The sequence below is a fragment of the Epargyreus clarus genome, unplaced genomic scaffold (genome assembly GCF_041222505.1).
Source record: "Epargyreus clarus isolate Ecla_fem2 unplaced genomic scaffold, WU_Ecla_fem_2.2 ptg000006l, whole genome shotgun sequence".
Lineage (NCBI taxonomy): Eukaryota > Metazoa > Arthropoda > Insecta > Lepidoptera > Hesperiidae > Epargyreus > Epargyreus clarus.
In genome coordinates this window covers 2,110,148-2,134,002 of record NW_027332214.1, presented here as the reverse complement: position 1 = coordinate 2,134,002, position 23,855 = coordinate 2,110,148, and the positions used below count along the sequence as shown (strand labels likewise).

The 23,855-nt window shown below is 35.0% G+C and overlaps 1 protein-coding gene across 1 annotated transcript; it reads left to right on the top strand.

The window, feature by feature from the left end:
* Positions 1 to 1,642: 1,642 nt before the first annotated feature.
* On the top strand, positions 1,643 to 22,616 carry LOC140742531 (uncharacterized). Its single transcript, XM_073073431.1, has 5 exons — positions 1,643 to 1,676; positions 20,234 to 20,357; positions 20,797 to 21,064; positions 21,498 to 21,617; positions 22,488 to 22,616. The coding sequence occupies exons 1-5, from the start codon at positions 1,643 to 1,645 to the stop codon at positions 22,614 to 22,616; spliced, it is 675 nt and encodes a 224-aa protein (XP_072929532.1).
* Positions 22,617 to 23,855: the final 1,239 nt, after the last annotated feature.

The following is a 23,855-nucleotide window of genomic DNA, read 5'->3' as shown; positions in this document are numbered from 1 at the left end:
TTGATTTATTTTAAATCATTAATAAAGCTTATAACACTATATATAGGTTACATGTGTCATGGATGCTCAGAAAGAAACTGTTACCATTTCTAGACAAGACCCTTATTAAAAAATCTTTTTATTTTGTAGTCAACCTGATTTTAAATGGCCACAGCCACTTATCCATAACTAATTCCGTGAAAATAGAACAGGGATTCAATCTGAACCCGATTACGGATGTGTTACTCTTCAAAAAATAACAATTCATCGCCTCGTATAATAAAAAGTCATCCACATAATGTATTTTCCACGTATCCACGTATTATTAGTTCTATCATCTATTCCACTTAAACATTAACTTCTACACTTACCCGGTAATAATTTAATATTATATATCATTACAAACAACCTTTCAAATATTTACCATTATAATTAAGTATTGAAACATCCTGTATAATCCTCTGGAATCTCCCTGTCAATATCGTGTGACACGGCAAACATTCCCCACCACAATTTGCTCTCTTAGCCTCCAAGCCTGCATAATTAAGTGACGGATTTGATTAACTGGGACCTCAGCAATCTGTGAGCCTTAAATATTTGTCTTGGAATTTCGATCGGAAATGCGTGGTGATTGTGGCTGTCTGTCTATAGACAGCGGTTAGCGTAGTGAAGCTTTGGTGGGAAACATAATATTTGGTATAAATTCTCAGAATTTTACCCGTAGAGACTTCCATTAAGCAGCAGACAGGTATTTAACACTAACTCTATAACACTAAGGTTAACGTATTTTACCACTCTTTTATTAGCTTCACCTGTATGTATGTATGTAACGGAATCTTTAAACACAATTTTTACCCGACAGAATAGTCAGAAATCCGGATCCTTGAGCGATTTTAGCGTGGGTTTTTAGTTTTTAAACTATATATTTTTGATATGAAATAAATAAATAAATCAATTACCAATTATATTATGAATTAACTACACTTAAAATGTTAACTCTATATAATATTTCTGTAACTACTGCTTAATACCATATTGCGGTATTATTTTTATGCAAGAATGCAGTGAAATAGACTTATATGTACTATTTTAACTCAAAGTAATGTAATCGTCTTCAAATAAAGTTCCTATCATGTTTTTAATTTCTTCATGAGCACATCTAAATGTGCTACCTAATCAGTATATACATATTAGTATCTCTATCTTATTTCTTTAAATATATTTTTAAAGAAAAAATATTGAAAACTCTTTTTTGCATAAAACATTCTATGTATGTACATTTAAAAACCGAAAATTATTAATAGAGTATAGTCCGCGCCAAACTGCTAGTCCGCGCTGAAGTTGCGAGCAGGTGCAGTCATACAATTTCCTATGGCGACGCGATTAATTTCTATATTCAGAGCGGACTAGCAGTTTTACGCGGACTATACCACGGACTTATATTGAGAGTTATTAGTTAACGGATATATTTTTGTAATACTAGCGTCTTTATTAAAATTACGCAAATTTACTAAACACATACAATCGCTTCGGTAAATTAAACCCTGGAGGTAGGAATTTATTAGCGAGCTATAGACTTCATGAGTAACATGCTGAGGAATGTTCGCCGTGCCGTGGCATTCGAGCCACGTTACGCGGTATCCGGTGTTGACGTTGAGTGGAAATGCCTAGATGGAAATACAGGGTGTTCAAAAATGGTGAGTAAATTTTCTGCGTGTATTAAAATACATTAGAGTGATAAATATTTTTATATAAGGTATCCAAGGCACCCGCATCCAATAAATCCTTAAGAAAGGCTATGGATGTAAGCTTAGTAGTTATCTGGAGATATTTATATGTTTGTTTATTAATTTTAACTGTTTTTTATTTGTTTGTTTGTTTGTTTTAACTGTTTTCGTTCAACTTCAAACTCAAACAGTTAAAACTTGATTGTTTTAACTGTTTTTTATTACTATAACAAAGCCACTTGTTTGACCCTTTGAAATGAAACTTTTGTAGACAGAATTAGGTGGTAATATCGTATAACATTTAATAGAAAATGAAAATGTTAACATTTCTAAACAAACAGACGAAATATAAAAAATGGTATTTCGTAACATTTAAATACGCATAATAACTTTACAAAATGGCAGCCTTGTTAAATTACTAACATAAATATTTTATTTAAATGCACTAATTAATAATTTTATCAACCTGTATAAGGTAACTAAACGGCGCATACCGCCATAGAAATTGTAGCCCATCGATACGACCCTATGAATTGACGTCACTTCACCTCTGGCGAAATTGGCATTGTTTAAATTGTATGCTCCCCTAGTACCTACGAGTACTACCGTTATATCCTAGATGTTGTATTATTATGAAACATACATAATATAAGTTTTAATCACGTTTGTTTCGTTATGTTTTCCTGCACATATTTCAAAAGCATCCACACTTCTACCACACTGATTGCCTTTGACTGAAATTGCAGTAAAAAAGCATTAAAATTTGGAAAATCCAAAAGTGCACGACTCATAATGCTCATTTAATTATGAAATATATAAAAAAAAAAAAAAAAAAAAAACTTAAGTCGTTCAAAATTAATTGCCAAAAAAACAGCTGTAGTAGGAAGAAGGTACTGCACAAGCGCCCCTGGTGGAATAAATGTACATAATATCTATAGATATACAGTCTTGTAGTTTTCGTTTTTTATTAATTGCAATTAAACGACACTGAATTAATTAATCATTCGCATTCAGTGACCTACAATCGTCGATTAGAATTTTTTAAAAAAAAATTTAACTCAAATGATGGATTTTTTCACAAGTTACAGTGTTTTCAGGTTTCACACATGACGGACAGGAAAATTTTTTGACCTATTTTGGTGTTTTTTTCCAATTTTATTGCAGTAAATCAATTTTTAAAAAGTATGGAATTAATCTCCATTAAATTATCTCGACAATAGTATGCAAAATATCTTGATTCCGTGAACTATCAAGGCTATAATAATAAAAATAGCCGCCAAAATGGAGCGAAAAAAATTTTTCGATCGTAAAGCACTCTCTGATGCTTCGCATCATGAGTCGTGCAATATTTTACTATGTAACGGGTACACACGACATGCGGTTATCAAATTTCTTTATTGCCGATATTTCTTTCCATGCAATTGGGTAGTAAAATGTCTTAATTCCGCGATCATTTTACTCTAGAATCATATAAGTCAAGTATTTAGAAAATTGGGCTTGAATCAGTTTCAAGCATAGACTTAGATTTTTTTCGCCTAGTTTCAAGTGCCAAGTTCCTAGTTACGTGCATGTTAGAAATTACGAATACTTGCTTAAACAGTAAAAAAATATCATGAGACATCCAGCTCACCTGTAAGTTCTTTAAAAAAGTTGTCAAGGATGGGTGAAGTCTGCCAACTCACATTTGGCTTGCACGTTGACCTATGGCCAACTGTCTCATTATTATAAGAAACTATTCCCCAACAGTGGGACAGTGATGGACTGTCAATGACGATCGAGTGTCATTTAGCAGACTCCATATACTTTAGAAAACAATTTATTGTAGAGAACTCCCAAGCATATAGATTTCCACACTACGTTTTCCTTTACCATTACAATATAACCAACTTCTAACATCTTTATATTTTCGAAAATTCTATGTACCTGTTTTCCGTCACCCTTAGCAATATACAATTCTCAATTACGAAGCTATTAATGAATGTAATTCTCAATTCGTATTTTAAACAGGCAATTTGTAAAATCTAGTTAATTTATTCCATTATTGTGTATAGGATTATTCGTGTTTAAAGTTATCTTGAGCGACCCTTGTAAGAGGGTTCGTATAAAGGGCGGAAACCAGTAATAATATTACACAGTATTCCGGAGGGGTGTTACAGGCAGCGTAATTACAGGCCAATGACTTGGGAACAGCACTGAGGAACCCTTTGTGATTCGACTCTGAAGACACCACCGTTGCGTACCAACGTACCCAAATTTTTACAAGGGATGCATAACGGTGGCCGCTATAACAACAAATACTAAAAATAAAATAAAGTTGAATATTAAAGGGGGTCTCCATAAAACAAACCGGTATTTTTCAGCAATTTTAGATCTAACTGTTATTCCTCAGGTAGCAACCCATCTGTGGCCGACATCGGGTAGGGCTCTTATTTTATCTGGAGTTGATGACAAAAATGTCCAATGTCCATGGGCAACAGTTTTCACTTACCATCCAGTGGATCGTAAGTGAAAGTATGGTGTGAAGTATGAATGAAATCATGCTCGTTTCTTACTTGTATGTTACATAAAAAAGCTTAGCATATATCACAACATACAGTATGTACCTATACCGCATATTGATCTACCCTGTACTGTTACCTGTATTGTTTTTATTTGCCAACATCGACTACGTTAAAACGCGATACTGCGATGTCGAGAATGCTGACAGACACTAATAATAGATTAATCTATCGACAATTAGGATTATCCGTGTACCTCTTACATCTGCAGGATTATCCGCGCACATCCCATTAAACCGACCACTTCCCGCAGGAGCCAAGTTTGCATCTAGAGAGCGCAGATTAGAAATAACATAACGGTGCGAGGGATAGTGGGTGTATTCCCAGTATGGATGCTGCTTTCAACCCTTTTTAACACGCTTTTATTAGCTTCAGACGTATGTATGTTGATATGTTGGTATGTTAGTATGTAACGGAATCTTTGAACATGATTTTAACCCCCTTCAAAACGTCGGATTAACTCGAAATTTGGCATACTCATTAAGGACCGATGACAATTCAATATTTTAAACATTAATAGTTTTGTACCATTGTCCTTATCAACATCCTCTGGATTAACGATTTTCGAGGCGAGATTTTTCAAACACCTTCAGCAAAGTTCATCGCAACTTTAAATTGCAAATAATTATTGCTATTTAGTTTCAATAGGCGTAACTTTTATATCGTGATTTTTAGTTTAGAAAATAATAATGTTATTTTCCTATAACTCAAATGTTCTGAAACATATCTATAATGCGCTCGTGTAGAATGATTTTTAGGATTCCGTACTCAAAGGTTAAAACGAAACCCTCTGCGGTCTGTTCGTCTGTCGTTGGGCTTTATCTCTTAAATCGTAATAGATAGACACTTGATTTTTAAGCTATTGCATAGCTTTTATCGCGGGCTTTGAGCGCGGCGACCGAATCGAGAAATTCCGTAACGAAAATAAGTAACACCTTTCAACAACTCGGTTGCCTGGAGACTTGATATCCAACTATCAAGTCTCCAGGCAACCGAGTTGTTGACTGTCAATAGAAAAATATGGATATAATTGAATAAAGTATTATTTTACATTCCTTATTATTTTATTTGATATTGGCGACGAGATGTCGAATGAACTAAAAAACAATAAGGAAATACGAGCCACATTACGTGGGTTAATGAAACGAACCGAAAATTACATTTCGGGAATAGAAAAAATTGACATTGAAGAAATAAATATACGACTGAATTCTTTACAAGAAAATTTGAACAAATTCTACGCGATTCAAGAAAAAATTGAATGGCTTACAGAAGAAGAAAATTTAGAAGAGGAAATAAAATACAGGTACGAATTTGAAGAAATATATACAAAGCTAAAATTTAAATTTTTGAATGTACAAAAAGAAAATAATCGGCTAATACCTGAATGTTCTTTTATATTAGCAAGAGCGGAAGTTTATTTGATTAACTGTTAACTGTCAAGGCACGCTTGAGACGTACACCTAATACAAAAGAGTTATCACCTTATCAGTTAATGTTCGGCAGAGAGGTAAGAACCTATATGCCTGACTTATTTAAGAAATCCGCCCCACTATCCAGATTACATTACAATGCACCGCCAACGCAGGAGTTCGGACAAGGTGATAAGGTACAAGTCCGCAGTTACACCAACCCAAGAGTTAAATGGGAGTTCGGAGTCGTCATCCGAAGATTAGGTAGACTCCATTATGAAGTCAGAACTGAAAATGGCATACTGGTGCGCCGTCACCTTGACCAAATGCTGCCGGCGCCCCTGGTGGTGTAAGTGAAAATAGCGGTGGAGGACTGTTGGATATCAAGTCTCCAGGCAACCGAGTTGTTGACTGTCAATAGAAAAATATGGATATAATTAATTAAAGTATTATTTTACATTATTTTATTTGATAACCTTAATTCGTCAACTTGAACACAGATGGCAGTAATACGCATTTTTTTATAATCCGTGCAGAAATCTTAAAATTGCGTGAAGTATATTTTATATTCCCATTATAAAATTCAAAATTATATTACCATATTATCCAAATAATATGTTTTATCAACATAATCTATGTTGAATTCTGGATTGATAAAATAACGTAAAAGAGTGTTTGTTATTTTTAAACGTACAATTACAACTGACAGACTTGACAGCACAAAATCAAAACGCCATTATGATTTATGGTACAAATAATTTGTGTACAAAGTGTTTTAAATATGAATAAACAAAGTGCATTTATTAATGAAAAATGCGATGTACCTGTAACATTCGGCCAAATGTCACAGGCACATCGCATTGATCCATTTATATTGCTTGTTGTTAATACTTTACGTCACTTATTAAATACTTTTCTATTTTATATTTTAGAATGTTCAGTCTTGCTTGGAGTTATGAAATGTCAGCTGATATTTGCAATGTCTTATATAATAGAGATATGATAAAATAGTGGATAAAGATGTATTAATGTAAATGTTGATGATTATGGAAGAATATATTGTATTTCTGGAATTCCTTCTGAGCGTTTTTATAGCATAAAAAATGCTATGCAATAGCTTTACCGCGGCAGTCTCCGAGTGCCACACGTATTTTTTTTTACAAACGATTAATAATGGTGGTCGCTATAACGAGAAATACTAAAAATTAATAAATAATTATAGTTCAAAAAACTAAAAAACACGCTTTTATGATAAAATCAACTAAAAAGTAGAAAATAATTTTCAATCTAAGAATCAATTAAGGAACAGTAAATAGTATAATTGTGGAAAAAGTGTGGGGTGCTCCATTTATCAGGTTCGAAAAGCACCCCACACTTTTTCCACAATTATACTATTTACTGTTCCTTAATTGATTCTTAGATTGAAAATTATTTTCTACTTTTTAGTTGATTTTATCATAAAAGCGTGTTTTTTAGTTTTTTGAACTATAATTTTTATATTATATAGGGGACGGGAATGACACTTAGATTATTATGTTTCATTAAGTAGTACCTAATATTTTATTAAATATAATTTATTTTGTATATTCTTTTTTTTTGACTCAAGTTTTTGTAGGCGTATATGTATGTACTCGTATGTCTCATTCTTTGGCTCGAACTACAGCCCAAACTTAGCAGATTTTAATAGAGTGGAGTTCAGTGAGGTTTTGATATGAAATTTTAATAACTCTTAGGTAATTGGTGTAAAACTTTAAGATAGATTTAACACATCTGAGAATTAAGCCGTAATAATTATAACTCTACCGTATTAAAGTAATTACACCTACATATTGAAATTCGCCTCATATAGGTACTCCTACCTACGCGCCTAATTTTACATTGTAATAGCTTATATTAGGTATGCCTTCAAATTTCAAACGTCTATAATATTCTTATTAAATCTATAGGGATGTTTTTATTTATTTCACAAAGCACGTATGATGCGTAGGTAAACGAAATTACTTCTAGTTTACGTTTTTATTGTAAAATGTATACTATTTCTTTATTAATTAGGAATGAAAAAAAGTATAATAGTTATACTACTAAACATTAAAAAAAATTTAACCGGAGCATTAATAAAACCAAATAAAACGTTTTTTGTTTTCGAATAAAATGTCCATACCCAGAACACACCCTTGATCCGAAGGTGGCGAGTGGCGAGGGTGTTTCAATAACCGGCAATCTGATTTATGACGACGAAATTCCAGTTTTCCGCTGCAGCTTATCGGTAATTGCATAGTCACTGGAGATGGGGCGGAAAATAAAAAGAAAACTTTCAACATTTTTTCAGCCTTCAAAGGAATTTACGCTGCGGTCAGGATAAAATGGAAAATGTTTCAGATAGCTCTCAAGACGCCTTTTGAGATGAGAGATTGGTTTTTAAGAAGGCAATTTTGTGGGAAGAGAATCTGAAATAAAAATGTATAAAGTTCAGTATTTCAATATTTTTCTTGATTTCACACCTATTTCTGGTGTTAAGCGGTTATGCGTTGCGGTGGAAGGGTCTTGATGTCGTCTGACTTTTTTTTTTTTTTTTTTTTTTTTTTTTATAATGTAAGAGTAGCAGACGAGCTTGCAGTCCACCTGATGGTAAGTGGCTACTGCCGCCCATGGACATCTGTAATCAACCCCAGATAAGATAAGATATTCCTACCTGAGGTCGGCCACAGATGCGCCGCTACCCCTGAGGACTAAGCTGGAACGCCTCGGAATAGTCTGTCTCCCTTACCACACCCTTCAAACCGGAACACAGCAGCTCCTAAAACAGCTGTTATTAGGTAGAAATAGGTGTGGCGGTGGTGCCGCCGGAGTCGAACCACAAAGGGTTCTACCACCTTCAAACTTACATATGAGGTGACCATTTGGTCCTGAAAAGTGACAACCTGTTGTATATGGAGTTGGTTACAGATGTAGTATGTGCCATATGTATGTGCCATAGACGGCAGTGACCACTTCACATCAGATGGACTGCGTAATCGTTTGTTAATGTTATAAAAATCAGTTCGAGGTAGAAAAATTGTTCGATGCAGCGGCAGCAGCGCCTTTACTTTCTATAAGAGCTATATCATCGTAATATTCAACTTGCTATGTTTTGTTTTACACAGTGTGATTAAGCGACAGGATTAAACAGATTTTTCTATAAAACATTGACTGTAATAAAAATGTACATCTCGACTGTAAATTACTTTGTTTAGCCCCGCCAGTACTGGTTTTATCTTGAAGTATTAATACTAATCAAAAAATAATTTAATAGATATATTTGGATCGGAATTTTGTTTGGAAATGTATTCCTATCTGTGCACAGAAATTTATCTACTTATAGGATTTTTGATGGTTTACTTTTGATTCATAAAGTGTACCATACATTACTTAAAAATTGATTTAATAAGACTTATCATCTTATCTATTTCATGTAATATAAATAACTTCTTCCTTTAAATTTTCAACCGAATTGTATACAATTGTCATAATAACATTATAACTACGTACTGAGTATCTAAATACTCAATATTATTAAAATATCGTTAACAGAAACCAAAGTCAGGTGCCATTATTAAATCCTATTCTAGAACAAACAAACAAACCCCACGAGGGTCACACTCGAATTTGAAATCGGTTCGTCAAACTTTGATTAATTTAGACCGCCCACTCATTTTACGCCTGCACAACTCGAATAGCACGACATTGGAACAGAATTAAATATCTCTTTTCATAAAGGCGCTTTGATTGAAGGGTGGGTAGAGGACGTGTCTCCCCGCTTACGAGAATTATTATTACGCTTATAAGTAAGATACTACAGAAATATTATTTCCGAAATATTTTTTAACATTTTATACTAAGCGCTTTGGTAGAAAAGCTTGTTTTTTTGTGCCACGGCCGTGTAAAATGTTAATGTATGTTAATAAATCGTGTGTTTATATAATGCCATTTGTTATGAATTTTAAGTAGCGAAAGAGTAATTTATCTTGTGGTAAAGTTTCTTTGCATAGCTAACACCCACGAACACAATTTAAATCATAATTCAGTCGTAAATGCGTTAAGATATCGATACCATTGAGAATACTACCCCTGAGGAATACGTTTCATCGCCTCCAAAATACCTTTCTTGAATGACGTGGGTCATTCAAACTATAACATGGCTGAGCCAAAGTCTTCTGTTATCGTGTGATTTACCTTAATATACCTACATTTATTTGAATATACCTACATTTGAATATTATAAAAGTTTGGAAAATCCAAAAGTGCACGACTCATAATTCTCATTTAATTATGAAATATTAAAAAAAAAAAGTAAAAAAATACTTAAGTCGTTCAAAATTAATTGCCGAAAAAACAGCTGTAGTAGGAAGAAGGTACTGCACAAGCGCCCGTGGTGGAATAAATGTACATAATATCTATAGATATACAGTCTTGTAGTTTTCGTTTTTTATTAATTGCAATTAAACGACACTGAATTAATTAATCATTCGCATTCAGTGACCTACAATCGTCGATTAGAATTAAAAAAAAATTTAACTCAAATGATGGATTTTTTCACAAGTTACAGTGTTTTCAGGTTTCACACATGACGGACAGGAAAATTTTTTGACCTATTTTGGTGTTTTTTTCCAATTCTATTGCAGTAAATCAATTTTTAAAAAGTATGGAATTAATCTCCATTAAATTATCTCGACAATAGTATGCAAAATATCTTGATTCCGTGAACTATCAAGGCTACAATAATAAAAATAGCCGCCAAAATGAAGCGAAAAAAATTTTTCGATCGTAAAGCACTCTCTGATGCTTCGCATCATGAGTCGTGCAAAATGTAGGTATAGGTATCGCTTCTCGCCAATCTTCTGTGGTGAAACATCACCATAAGGTACGAATGATTCAAAACCAGTCAATTATAGAACTGCCATACACAATGCGATGTGGTGTAAACTTGAATGTGAGGTGAAAAATTTGATTGAAGAAAGGGCTGGACCGTTTTTGATTACGTCAACCGATTGAGCTAGGAGAGATAAACCTTTCAATTATAGGACTGTCACACACAACGCAACGAATGTCTGTTGTGGTGAAAAATTTTATTGCTCTTATGAAGTCTACCCTTTTTATCTTGTATACTGACGTGCACTTTTTTGTTGTTTTTGGTTTGGTTTGCTACTTGTTTACTATAAAATATAGTGTTCAGCACAATAATTATTAGAAGTAGCGATAGAAATAATGATTTGAAATTCAACTCAATTCAATTTCAAATTCAAATTCAATTGAAGATTTTTAAAAGTGATAGAACTAACTAGGTACGCCACCGCTACACATATATCTAACGGGAGACACTTATTTAAAGAATGCTTTTTAATGAGCTTCAGAAGTTCAGAGGCACCACCGCCACACCTTTTCTGCCTACTCACAGCATTGTTCACGATGCCGTGTTCCATATTAAAGGTAAAGAATAAGGGCAAGGGAGACATGCTCATCCAAGGCGTTCCAACTTAGTCCTCAGGCGTACCAACGCGTCTGTGGTCGGCTTCAAATATGATATTAACTTATCTGGGGTTGATATGACATCAATGGGCAATAGTGACCACCATAGAAAAAAATCTGAGTCTATGGTGACCACTTACCATCAGATGACCCGCTAGCACGCTTACTCCAATCTTATAAAGAAACACACTATATAAGCAAAATTAAATAATTTAAAACAATAGCGAATACTACTTTCTTAATTCATTCCGAAAACGGTCTCAAATTAGATACTCCCGGGAAATTTACGTGTAGGGGACGTTACACGTGTTTTAATTAGAAGTTAATAATAATTCCCGAAACGGAATTAATTAGACTCGTATTAGAATATAAATTAAATTGCATTGTCTCTTATAGATAATTAAATTATTTTTGGTTGGTGCCTTTATTGAGAGTATAATTTTGTGACAAACATATTAATAACTGTAGGTAGGTATTGCGTGGAGTATTAAAACTCTCTCGTACACTTAACGCACGTGTCTCCTTCTCAGAATGAGAAAAGTTTAGAGTTTTAGACTATAGGTCCGCACTAAGTGCGAATTGTTCGTTTATTTGTTACTTAAGAACTGTCAAACATGTAGGTTTTCTCATAATTCAAGGTTCGAACCTCGGACCGATTGAAATGCCAAGTTTTAAACCACTACTATTAACAATTGGTGCATACTTAATAATTATTAAATTGTCAATCGTAAAATTCTATGTATGTTATCAGTTAATATCGTCTAAAAGTGCTAGGGTTATTTTATTTTTCTTATCCCAGCACAAATTACTCCTTAGGGCGCGTGGTCCGTGTAAATATTAACCACAGCGGCCGCAGCTGCAAAGGAAAGACGTGGGGGGTAACTGAGTGAAAAAATGTCCTGTAGGCTGCCCACACACTGAGAAATAATGATGGTAAAACATACTCTTGGTTTAACACTAGTTTATTCAATACTATGTTTCTTTGTTTACGTTAACTCTTTTTATGAATGTTCATAACAACTAAGCAAAGATCAGCTCTAAAACATAAGGGCTGTTTTTGTTTATTTTTATTTTTTATTATAAACTAAATGTAAAAATAACTTTTTATATAAGTTACGAATATATTATAAACTTATTTTTTAAGGGTTCCGTACCCAAAGGGTAAAAACGGAACCCTATTACTAAGACTTCGCTGTCTGTCCGTCTGTCACAGGGCTATATCTCCGGAACCATAATAGATAGACACATGATTTTTTTACAGAGGAGGCATAACGGTGGCAGGTATACAAATACTAAAAATAAAATAAAGTTGAATATTAAAGGGTGTCTCCATACATTTGGTGTAACGGAAGCCTCCATGTTCGACTCGTACTTGGCGAATTATTTTATATCTTAGGTTCTTCACACAGATTTTAAAGTTATTTGACATTTTTTTAGCTTTTAATTTGCAGTTATTTTTAAATAATTAGAACTAGAGATAGATCTGATTATTCTGTCTAATAGAAGTAGCGAACGAGCTTACACTCCGAAATAGATATACCTAATAAGTTGACTGAAACATTTTCAGTTGTCTAGTATGCAGTCCGCCTTAAACCTCTTTTCATTACCCGGAAAGCCTTTTTATTAAAAAATTAATTCAAAAGTTCGTTAAGTGTTACGTCCTCTTATGTCTTTGAGTTGCGACGAAGGGTGCGTAATGGTTAAAAGGGTGGTTTTTTGGCCTTTTTATGTTTTTGAAAGTGGAAACTGTTTTATCCGTAACTGAGAAACAATGCTATAATCTTAATGGGACTAATGATAACATTATTATAATTATGAGATTCAAAAGACTATACAATCAATCTTTATTAAAGTAATAGGGAACTCTGATAGCTTGAACACCAGGGTTCTGGGTTCAAATCCCGGCAACCTTCACTGAGTTTTTAAGTTATGTACAAATATTGATGTTACTTTTACAGTGATGGAAAACATCGATGAAACCTTTATACCTAAAAATCCTATAAAAAGTTATCACATCTACCAATCTGCACTTGGCCAGTACGGTAGAGAGATTCGTGCCCAATAGTAGGACAATATTAAATTGATAATGATTGACATAATGTTAAATAAGCATCGGAAATTTCATATAAAAAATAGTACCAAAGATTATAGTATGATACCTACTACTTTTGTTAACATATAAGCCGCGGAGCTTATATACCGAAAATTCAGCTTCTATCCATAAGAAAACAACTGAACTTGTGTACCAAACATTCAACTTTTGTCCACATATAAACCACGGAATTTATATACCAAAATTTCAGCTTATATCCATAAATAAGCCACAGAGCTTATATACAAAACATTCAACTTTTGTTCACATATAAGCTAGAGTTCGCAAATCCAGCACGTAAGACGTTCTAAGCAGAGTTTTAACGCCAGGTCCCGGGCAACTTCGACCCTTTTAGATTTGAAAGGGTTAAACACAAAAACTTTATTAGTATTCCGAGTGGTTCAGGTGTGCTGTGGCCAGATTGAGTTATAAGCGATTGGCGGGGATAGGTATTTTTTATCATCTTATGTATTTTTTTTTTATAATGTAATAGTAGCAGACGAGCATGCAGTCCACCTAATGGTAAGTGGCTACTGCCGCCCTTGGACTTCTGTAATCAACCCCAGATAAGATAAGATATTCCTACCTAAGGTCGGCCACAGATGCGCCGCTACCCCTGGGGACTACGCTGGAACGCCTCGGAAAAGTCTGTCTCCCTTACCACACCCTTCAAACCGGAACACAGCAGCTCCTAACACTGCTGTTATTAGGTAGAGATAGGTGTGGCGGTGGTGCCGCCGGAGTCGTACCACAAAGGGTTTTACCACCTTCAAATTACATTACATTACATTTATATACCGTATCATATAAAATGGCATACATTAATTTTGTATAGGCCTGTGGTGGCACTTACAAATTGTCTGTTACAATATTTTTTCTTATGTTACTACAGCATCTGAACGCGATCATAATATGTACTGATGTGTATATTTTTCTTTGAACATAATATTGTATAAGTACCTAACTTTTTAAACTTAATTCTAGTTCTTAATCTCAAGCGGCGTTTAAAACAGAAAAAAATAGTGAATAACTTCGTTCATAATAAAAACACTGGAGAAACTTTAGAGCAAAGTTTAAATTAAAGTTAAACGAAGCGCATGAGTTCATGTTGTTGCTTAAATCTGCAAAGTGTGTACCGGGACACACTTGTGTACCGTGACCATTAGTTTGTGTGCCGCAGAAAAATAAGGTTATCTTATAAAATTATTTTAGTTTTACTTACTAAGTAAAAGTAAGTAAAATATCTACAAAAATCACGCGAGCACACGAGCGAGACGTTTTGTTTCGTTCATCTAATTTTTTGGTTTCAATAAATGTTGAATCATATTACTAAAAAACTATTTTTTAATTTGTGGTGTACTTCCAAAAAATTTTTAGTTTTCCTAGATGTACCTTGAATACAAAAAGGTTGCGGAACACTGGCTTAAATAATCTTTTGTTTTGTCTGTGATTGGTATAAGCAATTGTAGAAGTAACAGTAGTGGGCTAAATGTTAAAGGTATTTATAGTAGTGGAATTAGTATAAACAGGTCTTATCCTATTGTATGTATAAGAGATAAGAAAACAATTGAACGAACGAGGCGTTTTGTTTCGTTCATCTAATTTTTTGGTTTCAATAAATGTTGGCTCAATAAGAATAGCATTCATTTTCAAATAGGAATAAAGTTAACAAGCGCATGCATTTTAAATTCGCTACAACAGCCTGCCGTAGCAGTCGCTGGTTTGACAGAGGATTGACAGCCCAGAATGAATATACTGAAATAATGAATTTAGGTACTAAGATTTTTCTCATAAGTGTAATAATCACTACAACACAAGGCATAGGCCAATGCCTATGTCTTGTGCCGAACGAGCCAAGGCTCGTTACGTCACCAATGGTCAGGGTTGTCAAGCCCATGTTCGCCAACGGCTCGATGCGACTGAGACAAACAGTACAAAGAGGAAACCTGCACATATTACAGAACCGCGTCACCTCTCCCTTGGACCACAAGCTATTCAACGTGACAAACATACCGGCTGACAGAGGACTGCGAATCGACACAATTTGACAGCTGTCCTTCCCAGCTGTCATGACAGGCGACAGGTTAATACGGCCGGATAACCTCGTCACAATGGAATTGAGAACGTCATATTAAATTATCGTTTGGCACAAATAATTAATTTATCTCAAATATGCGGACAACATTTGTTAGTTTTAATTATTCAAGTAGATAGGTAGTTGGTATAATTTATTTCAAAATGTTTTTTGTAAACATTTCTCACTTACACATTGTAGAAAAGGAGGGTGAGATTAATAGAAATTCCATTTTAATAAGGTCCGTGTTGTAAAAATAACTTATACAAAATGTTTTTAACCCAGAGTCTAGTAGATGGATTTGGTAACACAATAGGTACATTTTCTGTTTAAGTTCTTGTTTGTCCACCGCACCATCACCGAGCCAATACCGAGAACGAGATTATTTTGGGGCCGATTTTAATATGTCGTGACGGCGATAGTTTGTCCACCGCGACCGATATCAGCGGTTAATTTTGTTCCTGCTATGACGCGTGTGATGGCAGTGTATTGACAAGTTCCAATTTGTTTTATATTGCCGGCACATCGGCCCGTCAAAATCTCGGTGCCGATCTAGCGGGCACGCCGATCTACTCGAAATATTGGCGGTCGGGTTGACGGTGCTCGGGTGACGGACAAGCGGCTATAGTAAGGTCGTTTGTCCACCGCACCGTCACCGAGCCGATACCGAGAACGAAATTATTTCTTGACGATTTTAATATGTCGAGACGGCGATAGTTTGTCCACCGCGACCGATATCGGTGGTTTATTTTGTTTCAGCTGACACGTAAGTGACTGCAGCGTATGGACAAGTTCCAAAGTGTTTTATAATGCCGGCACATCTGCACTTCAAAATCTCTGTAACGATTTAGCAGTCACGCCGAGCTACACGAAATATCGGTGGACGGGTTGACGGTGCTCGGGTGACAGACGTGCGGTGGACAAGCGGCTATAGTAGGTAAATGTGTGTACGCTACTTCGGCGCCGTCATTAATTATCGGTATCAATAGCGGTGGGCAAACAGTGTAAGGGGTAGCAATGGAAAGCAATCGTGGCTGATCTCTGGCAGGATTTATTTGCGGTTGATAAAACGTATCCATACGCAGCAGTGGCCATTTATGTAATCTTCGTATATATATTTACAATTTATTGAAAAAAACTGTATTTCAGTATACAGAGCAAAACAATGGCCTACTTTAATTTGCAAAAGCGAAAGATTTCACTTCCATCAGATTAACAATCATCCAATATACGAGAACAGACGGAAGCACTGGATTCATTATTGACGAGAGCGAATGAGTGAATGAGTGAATGATGAATATCATTCAAATGTATGCAACGGTTCCCGCTTAATCGTTGGGATTCAATTAAAAGTCGCGTTCGTGTCGCGGCTGGTGAATATTTATCGGATTTCTATACTATTATAGAATAAATTATAGAGAAAACGCAGAGAGAGCGTAGTGGCTGAAAATCCGCCTCTAGATCGAGGGGTCCGAGGTTTGATTCCCAGGCACACAATTTTTTCGAAATGATGTGCGTATTTTAAGTAAATTAAATTAAGTTAAATATCCCGTGATTTAACGGTGAAGGGAAACATCGCGAGAAAACCTGCACATCTAAGAGATTGTGAAAAAGAAAAATGTTCTCTAATGTACCAATATGTTAAGTCCACCAATACGCACTTGGCCAGCGCAAAGGACCATGGTCTCATCTTTCTGTATTGGGTTCACAACGAAAAAAATAACGATAGACATAACATGACCATGAATCAGTGCAATTTTAATGGAATAATATTGTTAATCAATAAGTTATCACTGCTTTAGATACATAGTAGATACATCGCAAGTATAATCGGAACTTTCAAGATTGTTAGAAATAGTTTCAGTGTCCAATACCCTCACCGTATAGGGAATGCAATGTAGTTTACCGCCAGATGTCGCTGCAGTCTAGACGATTGCTGATACGGAGACAGAGGCGAGGAAACTTCCCTTGTTGCTGTCAAACTTTTTACTTGTTTTCCAATGACGCCTTCATTTCCGAAGGCAAAGATATCGGCTGTATAAGTTTTTAATTTTATTTCAGCACTGGAATTGGAAATTAATTTAAATTTTTCAACGGCTGTAAGTTTTTATGTTAGATATTTGAATACTACCGTCCAGGCTTGCTTTATGCTTCCATTGCATATTGTATTTTTTATTTCCTTGGGACGCCTCTTTCGCCTTTCGCGAACGTACCTCAATGTTTTGTGCAGCATTTTGTGTTATTATAAGAATAATAATGAGATTTATTTAAAGGATCTGAACCCCAAGATTACATTCCTATCTGGGTTCGACTATAGAGCCGTTGCTATCCTTGAAAACTAAGTTAAGAACTAAGTTAAGAACGCCTTAGATAAGATATGTATCCATTATCCCACCCTTCAAAGCTGAACACAGTTGCGCTTAACACTGCTTTTATGAGGCAGAAATAGGTGTGACGACGGTGCCTTCGGGGTCTAACCTCGTGAGTTCTACCACCTTGTAAATCTATTGTCTATTTATTGTTGTTTAATTTTAGTACATAATTATCGTACATGTAATGTCAAGTTTAATTAATTAAGCGGCTCACACTATCCAGCTTTCTAATGCAAATAGCGTCGTGTCTTGTTTTCTAACAAAGGACCTATTCTCTTCGGTGACATCCTTCCTGCAGGATGCGGATGTGTCGTGAAGTGAAAGGGATAGCTAAGATTTTGATATAAATCTTAGATACATAAACAAATGCCCAGACTCAGAATTCAAATCTAAATTCATAATTTGTTGGTGGACCCTTTTGTGTTTGGACTACGAAGACACCACCGCGACACCTGCATTAACAGCAACCTCAGATTGATTTCCAATCCTATCTCATTTTGATTACATATCTCCATTGGGGGCAGTGGTCACTTATCATAACCTCTCGCCATCAGATGAATTGCATTTACTGCCGCTTCATAAAATTAGACGTCTTTCGAGCTGAATCTAGAAACTGAAAATCTATGGATGTCAGTCTACTATGAGAACCGTTTCAAGTTGGTTTACACAATGTTGAAGACAAAGGATAAGACAGTGATAAAATAATTTTCTGATTGTTTTTGGATAAAAATAACTAAATTTTTTTTGTAAGAAATAATAAAGCTGGATTTATTAAATTATTTTGTTTGTTATTATTGCGCAACTCAGATTAGTTTCATACATTGTAACTATCAGTAAAATTACTTATATTGATATAAAATATCTAATCTATAGCAATTAAAACTTATGCATATCGTACCTAGATCGTTATTTTTACATAATTATTAAACAATTAACTAATGAATTGTTTTGATTTCACTTGTATTATTAAAAATGTATAAATTTAGTAAATATTTATCAAATTTAATAATTGTCCCATTGCAACACTCGGATCTCCTCCAACTGTTTATAATATAGGAGTAGCAGACGAGCACGCAATCAGGTGGAATAGATTCCTACCTGAGGTCGGCCACAGATGCATCGCTGCCCCTGAGGACAAAGCTGGAACACCTTGGAAAAGTGTGTCTCCCTTACCAATTTATAATGAACATTATTATTTTCAAATCTAAAAATCACGCTATAAGAGTTATCGAAACTAGAAAGCAATAATTGTTGCAATCTAGTAACTTTGCGATGAACTTTCTCTAAGGCGCTCGAATAATCTCGCCTCGAAAATCGTTAATCCTGAGGATGTTGATAAGGACAATGGTACAAAATGATTAAAATCATGTTTTATCATTGGTGTTTGATAACTCTTCAAAATTTTGAATTAAACTGAACGTTCAAAGTGGATAGAAATCGGGTACAAAGATTCCGTTACATAGTTACATACATACATACATACATACAACCCAAGCTAATAAAAACGTATTAAAAATGTTTTAACTATAGTTCCTTAGTACCTTATGCACACTGACAGACAAACTAAATTCGTTATCTCTGTAGAAAATTATCTCGAAACGCTGATAATATTTTTTAAGAATCATGTGGTAATGTTGAATAGATTTTCTCGACATCTTTGAATGTAGTATTTTTTATAATTAACTAAAAAAAACAAAACAAAATGAAAACATTGATTTTGTTTCCTTTAGTGTTGTGTACTGTTTTAGTGGTAGTTAAAAGTAATACAAGTAAGTTATTTATTAATTCAATAAATCATTATTATTTTAGTGCTTTGGTTGAGTACTTAGGCTCTTTATTTCGTAGCTTTATTACTTATATTGCATATAATATGATATTGCTATTAGAGTATGACTAAGATTACTTAAAATTTATCCATTTGTCTAATATACATATATAATAGTAGGCATTGCCGCGCATGACTTGACTATGGGGAGGAATAGGACATAATTATCATCATCAACCTATTAACGTCCCACTGCTGGGCACGGGTCTCCTCTCATAATGACAAGGATAAGGCCATAGTCTACCGCGCTGACCAAGTGCGTATTGGTCAACTTCACATACCTTTGAGAGTTTTTTTATATATATCTCTTAGGTATGCAGGTTTCCTCACGATGTTTTCCTTCACCGTTTAGCAAGTGATTATTAATTTCTAATACGCACATAACTTTGAAAAATCAGAGGTGCGTGCCTGGGATTTGAACCTCTGACCCCTCGATCGAGAGGCCGAGTTTCTTAACCACTAGGCTATCACAGCTGCAATAGGTCATAACATGTTTCAACTTCAAATGCAACTATGATAAGAAACTTCTATGGAAAAAATACCAAAGCCTCAAGCTTAATTACAATGACTATGAACCAAATCCTGGTTTAATGAAATGACAAACGGCATATATTATTTTTGTATAGACCTAAAAGAGAGCTTACAAATACATGTTTTTTATGCTAATACAAGAATTGTAATTTTTTTAGTAAACAATGTCCGACTAGTCAATCATGTGGATTACATGGCAAAGGTGATAGGGGAAACGATGAGGAAGGTGGAAGAGCTGGAATGGTGTCACCTGAAGGTCAATGACGTCACTTTGGTTTTGGAGTAAGTATTATTATATGCACCTATTTATTAAACAAGCTAAGTGTATCAGGGAATTTCCAAAAATGGTAACATTGTTAAAGAAGTATTTATGACTTCTACGAATTTCCCTGGGAAATATATTATCTTAGGTTCCGTAGCGCATGGATATTATTTATAAACATATAGACAATTTTACTTAGAACATGAGATCTATCTAAAATCAGCTACAAATACGTTGATACTCCTCAGAACTAAAAAAGTAATCCAGGTAAAATTTCAAAGTAAGTTGCCAATGAACACTATACTGCCCTTATTATCATTGTGTTGTGTGTCTAAAATCTGAAGACTTATCAAATGCCGTAGAATTCATATTTAAAAGCCTTCAATCTTCAACAAATGTGAGTACCATCACTTTCTGATTATTTCTGCGGAATGTATAAAACATTAAATATGTTTACAGAGAAGACGCGTTAGGAACAGACGTGGTCGGCAAAGCGGAGTTCACGAATGGTTTCGTGGCTTCCATCCAATGGGTGGACATCATCCAGTCCACCGTGCAGCAGGTCTGGCGTTACGACCGAGTCACCAACACCACGACCGTGGAGGTCAGGGGGAACATGCGCATGCACGCTGTCACTATCGGCTTTGATGTGCTGGCGACGCTGGCTTCAGGTGCGGAGAGGTATACTGCAACCTTCACACACCCGCTGCTGCAGTTTGACTTTACGGTAGGTTAGATCTGTGGCGTTACAGGTTAACTTGAAAAAATTTGTAAAGAACTATCATGCGATCTTTGGTAGAGAAAAAATTGATTCATTCATTATCAATAATGAGCTTAACGAGGTAGCCTGAATTGTATCACTGTAAATTAAAAAGGAAACTATCGTTTCCTGCAAGTGTGATGGAAAACATCGGGAGGAAATATACCGTGGGGATATACCTACCTACATATGATTACTATAACATCCTCAAGGTGTTGTGAAGTCGACTAATCCACTGACAAATACATGCAATTATACTTTGCGTGCATGCATTTTCCCATATTGTCCGAGTCTTATTCAAAATTAAAGTAGTGTTTGAAATTTTAATTGATAATCATAATTGAAATTCGATTTGTATTTTATTGAAGACAATTTAAATATGGTATTTATTCTGCTTCAGGTCATCAGGGACATGTTTACAAATATTCTAAGTGTGACTGTATTCGGGAGGGTGCCTAGAACCACCAACGCTATGAGATTCCTACCGAATACTCATACCAGCCAAGTGATTGCTGCGCTTGTAAGTAAAATAACTGGAATTAAGATGTACTTTTAATTTTTTGAGTATACGAATAATTGTTCTTCTAAAACACGCTCTTTTGCGGCTATAGGCAAAAGGGAATAATTTAAGGGATTTTTTGGACTTGTAGATAAAACTGTTTGATGAGTAATGAATTTATGCAACCTACAACTTAGACAGATCCAACAATAGGTATAATCCGCGCCAAACTGCCAGTCCGCTCTGAAGGTGTTGCGAGCAGGTGTAGTCATGTAATTTGCTATGGCCACGCGAAACATTTCTATATTCAGAGCGGACTAGCAGTTTGGCCCGGACTATTCCTATATAATGTTAAGATCCGTCAAGTCGTTTGGGCTGCAGGACTTACCAAGGAATGAAACATACATAGGTATAAACGCTCGAAAAACATTACCCTCCGCAGTCGGGTGAAACCATTTTAATTACTATAGTATTTTCCTTCAATAAAACAATCATTTGATTTACGAAACTTAGAATATTCATTAAAAAACATTACCCTCCGCAGTCGGGTGAAACCATTTTAATTCTTATAGTTTTTTCCTTCAATAAAAATATCATTTGATTAACGAAACTTAGAATATTCATTACCAAACATTACCCTCCGCAGTCGGGTGAAACCATTTTAATTCTTATAGTTTTTTCCTTCAATAAAACAATCATTTGATTTACGAAATTTAGAATATTTATTAAAAAACATTACCCTCCGCAGTTGTTTGAAACCATTTTAATTATTATAGTTTTTTTCCTTCAATACAAACAATCATTTGATTTACGAAACAGAATATTCATTAACTCTGTCTTCTGATAAATCATTTTTATTACTATTTTGATGTATACTTTTCCGTTTTCCAGTATGATTGGAACAGCACCACCGTTGGGATAACGAGCTGGGGTTCGGAGGTGTTCCAGCCGATCGCGTACAAGCTGATCACCACCGAAATAGAGTTCCCGAAGATTTGCTACAATTGTCCTGTTTCTTAGAAACTAAGAAAATAAATGATTGAAGTACTGTGGTATAGACCACAGTACTTCACATACCACCACAGTACTAATTTTTACACAACCATAGGGTTGTGTAAAAATTAAACAGTGTACAACGAGTGACAACGACTGATCTAAAATAAATTATTTTGCACTTCAACCCCAATGGTTGTTTTTACGAGCGTGTATTTAACTTGCATTTTTATTTCGTACTAGAATTTGCCCGCGGCTTCACCCGCTTTTAAAAGAAAATAATATAACATACTAACATACATAAAACTACAATATGCATGGTACTCGTATGTACTACAATGTGGTATGCGACCACACATACCGCCGTCCTTCCCGGGGCCGCTAGCCGGGCGGTTCGAGCTCCCACTCTTGCCGCCCGCAACCCCGGAAGCCCCCTTTTAGTCGCCTCTTACGACAGGCAGGGGATACCGTGGCCCTATTCTGGTCCCGGAACTACAGGGACAGCTCTGAAACCTATACCTCATAGTGGAATATTAATGTTCCTTTAGCGAATGATTCCTGCATTTTTAGACTAACTTGATATAAAATTCGAAGATCTCATTTCAGACACCTACCTAATTTTTCAGTTGTTGTTTTACTTTAGCAACTTACATTCTACCTACACAAATATTTTAGATTTTGATGTCATTTTTACCGAAAAATACGGGTCATTCGTCATACTGATATGGAGCAGTCGTGGATAATCAATTGTGTTGAAATATGAAGCGTATAGATATTTTAATAAATCGTCAACTAAAGCAGTTTCTGTGTCAAAACAATAAATCCTAAATCGAATCTCCATTATCAAATAATTTATCTAAGTATCGAAATCGAAATCACATAATCGATTCAGAATTTTTATCTTATCCTGTGATTACTTAATGATAAATCATTCTAAATTAATTTGTTACTCAGGAACTCAGATTACCAAGATTGAGTTTGTTAGGTTTTGTTAGTGAAGATTCCACGACAATGAAAATTCTAGGAATATATCTCGCTCTTCAGTTTTTTGCTGTTTCGGGCCAAACATGGGGTAAGTTTTATAAATAATCTACTATTAGACCCGTAGATATCCTATATCGCGGCACGTTTCTCTGTTGATGCTGGCTAACTTACATGTAAGGCAACCTTAAATCTTAGGTTTCAGAAGTGAAAATGCATGTGAATGGCTTCAGGTAGAATCCCTGTTCTTTATAGATCGGTCAGATGTTCAATGGCGGCAACGCC